Below are 4135 nucleotides of genomic sequence, written 5' to 3' on the forward strand. Positions count from 1 at the left end.
GATTGGTGCTAAGATGGTAATTCTGTAAAGCGTTTGTGCCAATATCCGGATCTTTGGCATCCCCAAGAAGGAACCTGGTGCCTATTTGTGTTGTTTCAATTATCTCCAACTGGATAGTGCTACTGAGAAACTGTGGTGGATTATCATTAATGTCTTGTATCTCTATTTTTAGATGGTAAATATTTAACGGGTTTTCAATCACTAATTCAATATTAAGAACACATAGTGGGGTTCTGCCACATATTTCTTCCCTATCTATCCTGTCATTCACACAGAGGTTTCCATTTTCTGCACTGATTCTGAAATACTGCACCTCATCCACAGAGATGGCTTGCATTTTGCGACTTGCGAGTTCTCTGAGACTCAGTCCTAGATCCTTTGCAAGATTCCCCACTATAGCACCTTTTGACATCTCCTCGGGGACTGAATAATGAATCTGTTCCGAGACAGCCCGGTAGGAAACCGACAATAGTAAGAGCGATAGTACTTGCCTTCGGATTGCTCTGCCATTCCCTTCTTGCCCTCGCTCCATCCCCTCTGCGATAAAGTTGACTGCCTCAAAATCTCATTGGAATGCGGAATAGTAAGAAACACTCTCCTTTCTTCTTAATTTCTGGGGACCATCCCTTTTCACAAGACTGCTTTGCAATTGTGATCTGCTGTTTTTCCCTGCCTTTAACGAAATGCCGGAATCCTCCTTTGGGAAGCATAGCAGCTCTTCTCCATTCTCTTCGGCGTCACCGTTGGCTAACAGCGACACTCTCAGGCCAGAGGGGAAACTGCAAGGATTTATTCAAAAGTACTTGCATGAGACCCGTTTTTGGGGTATTCAGAATAATTGCATACAGTTTTGGAAGAGTTGGCCCTCTGGTTTTTTTCTTTATATTTCTGCAATTGTAATGTATCTCTTTCAATGTGCTTTTATTCATGTTAACAGCTGTTAATATGATGTACAGTGCAATGTACCTGTCAACGTAGAATTGACTCCACTAGACCTGGTCTTGTGAAAACAATAATATATTAGCATATTGAGAGACTTCTGCATCTTAAAAGCTCTAATGTAAGTTATGACAGTCAAAAGAGGTTCAATGAATGACAAAACAGTGATATTATTTGGTTATTTTGTATAAACTGATTAAAGGAATCTTATCCTTCTTACTGTAATGTTCTAGTAATCTAAGTTGCTTTGAACTACAGTATATTTTCCTATCATGAACATGTCCTTTTGTTCATATATATCTAATAATGTAGCTATATTATTTCCATCTGAAAAAGCTTCAGGTATATTAGAATACAATCAGGAAAATAACCAATACATTTTTGGTATTTCTTTTTGTTGTACATTAGCAGTTTTCATACCAATTTGGTCTATTGGTTAAAGCACCAAGCTAAAAAGTGGAAGGCCATGAGATAAAGTCCCACATTAGCCATAAAAGCCAGCTGAATGACTTTGGGCCAGCCCAATGCACCTCACCTGATAATTGTAGAGAAAATAAGAAAAAGGTGTGTTGGATATGTTTTGTGCCTAGAGTTATTTGTAAAAATAATAAAATTGGGATACAAACAAACTAATAGGAAGAAGCAGAATAAATGGAAAAGTCTTCCAATCACTCTAAGAAATGTTCCAGGAGTCTGTGGAATTTTCTTCCTTGAAGAGTCATAAGAAATCTGCTTTTTATGAACTGGAAATTTTTCTAAAAATCATTGGAATTCTTGAATCATCAGAATTAATTTTGCTCCAGTATGGTTTATTAAGGATACAAGATAATATAAATCTGAAATTCTTATCTCTTTTTTTGAGGTCATTAAATTTAATATAGTAACATTGTTAACACTGAGACTTAAAATATGACTCCTAATTAGGAGCCTAATTCAGTAAATTAGATGCTGGCCTTTGAGTGCAATTTTAAACAGGTTGGTTTGTTATCCAGTATTAGTATAAAAGCAGGTTGCCTCAATTTGGAAAATATATTCATTGGGTTCAGAGCACTTGGAGATATAGGAGATCCCATTGAACAACGGCTAGGCTCGGAAATGCATGGAATCAAAAGCAATACAATAGAGTGTGAAAAACATGAAATATGAGAGGTTTGCAGTTATGTTACACTTAAAAACTAAACCAAACATGATCTCCAAACCAAAAATTCAGCCACAGTGATATACAGGATGCTTTAAAATACAATTGCTCACCATGTTGTCTGAGTATTTCAGGAGCTCAAGTTCAAAATGTGTGGAATGAACCAGTTACTTTAGAGTAACAACCAAAAAGACAAATTCTATACTTGAGAAGCTTACATTCTAAAATTCAGTGCAGGATTGAAACAGCACATTTATGAAGAATATTAAAAAATAAAGTAAGAGCAGGACAGTTAGGCAGAACATAATCAGTAATGATATTTTTCAGAGAAGTAGCTCATTTCTTTTCAATTTCTGAGCTAGATCTGCACGGTTCCTGGTCCTACAATGCAAAGCAATTGGTTGCAGGTCCTTCAATCAAATGTTGTAAAAAGTTGCATTTCCTCAGTTATATTTCTTCCTTATCAGATTTGTGTTTCCTTGATATGTTTTGGAATGCATTTTAGAGATCTTAACATATGGAAAAATTTGAGCAAATAATATTAGTAAAATTTTTGCAAAGAAAACAACCAAGTTACTCTTATTCTATCCTAGGCCTTTTGCAGGCTTCTTTCATTACATAACTGGAAAGCTTAGTGACCTATTTATATACTCCTGAATTTTAAATTAGAATACGCTAGCAGAAGCTATAAATTAATAGTTAAGTTTAAAACCATATATATCTATAATCAAAATACATGAACCCAATATTTTTGTGTGTGACTAGCATGATTAATTAGTATGGCATAAGCCCTCTGTTGGTCTGCTTATCAAGTGCCATAGCGAACAGTGTAAACCAATAAAATTTGTGATCCTTAGCCTGTACTTACTCATACTTTGCAAACCCAGCCTCCCTTCAATATTACTGGTATATAATAAAATATAGTGAAGTGGGATTGGTTCTTTTGTTATAATTTGTTATTTAAATGCAATTAATATTTAGACTTCTAAATTGCAAGCTTCCTTGACAACTTTATATTAAAAAAGTGTCATCAGAAAGGAAGGAAAAAAATCTATTTAAACAATTCTCAGTTGTTTTGCGTTATATCTTTCTTGAAAAAAAAAGAGATATCTGGCAATCTCTGATTTGCTTTTACAATTGTAACAATATTTTTAGATTTGCCAAATTGGATTAGTTCATAAATTAAGCTTATTCACATCACATTAATTCATATATCGCAGGTGGTTTTAGACAAGCTATTATATCTCAACCCAAATCTCCAATAGAATTTGAAACTGCTACTGGAGAAGCATAACAAATCCATCAATTGTTATTCATATTTGGAGGTTATTTTTCCTCATTATTTTGCTTTTTCATTCAGGGCACCCAGCATATTATTTGAATTCAAAATATTGGGCCCCTTTCTGTTCATTTCATTAAACTGAAAGACCTATGAACAAAGCATCAAAGCACTGGTAGTCTGAGTATTTTCCCTTTCCACAAGTCTCTTTTTCTAATGCACAGTCTTACATATATGCACACATGTGTGCAAACTATCTCTCTCTCACACAAATAAATAATATATTTCAATTAGAAGGAGACTTGCTCCAAAATCTTATCCTGAAATAAATCTAATTTATAAAGGTACATTAGAAACCAGTGAAACTGTAGAAGTTGCAATAAAACTATGAGAAACCACAGGTGAAAGAGATAGTAATATAAAGTAAAATGTGTATATAAAGTCATATACCATAGTATATTTTAAAGAATGGTTAAACTTTAAAGGCAGTGCTTGGAAAAAACAAGAAAACTCACCAGACTAGATTTAGCCATCTCAGAATTTAGGATATTAGTTCCATTGCTCGCCAAAAGATCATCAGATTTTTGGTTGCATGAAATATATTCAGCAGTTTGAACTTTGGGAGTTGGAAAAGTAATTTCATGTATCTTGGACTCAGAGGATAAGCAGAGCTGATAGGAATAAGGAATAGTTCCTTCCTCATAATTTGGTGGGAATATAATGGCATTGCTTGAATGGGGAATGGGAGCAAAGCATGGAAGAAATTTCAGATTCCCCGA

The 4135-nt window shown here is 34.5% G+C and overlaps 1 protein-coding gene across 1 annotated transcript in view; it reads right to left on the reverse strand.

Annotated features, from left to right (window-relative positions):
• The window catches only part of LOC107299282 (protocadherin gamma-A11-like), a 26833-nt gene that overhangs the window by 13627 nt on the left and 9071 nt on the right, over positions 1-4135 (reverse strand). The window contains exons 3-4 of the mRNA XM_029286758.1: positions 3872-4085; positions 75-556 (exon numbers count right to left, since the gene is read on the reverse strand). Coding sequence (XP_029142591.1) covers positions 75-556; positions 3872-4085 — 696 coding nt within the window. The remainder of the gene's footprint in view (positions 1-74; positions 557-3871; positions 4086-4135) is intronic.

The sequence above is a fragment of the Protobothrops mucrosquamatus genome, unplaced genomic scaffold (genome assembly GCF_001527695.2).
Source record: "Protobothrops mucrosquamatus isolate PMUCROS unplaced genomic scaffold, P.Mucros_1.0 scaffold_226, whole genome shotgun sequence".
NCBI lineage: Eukaryota > Metazoa > Chordata > Lepidosauria > Squamata > Viperidae > Protobothrops > Protobothrops mucrosquamatus.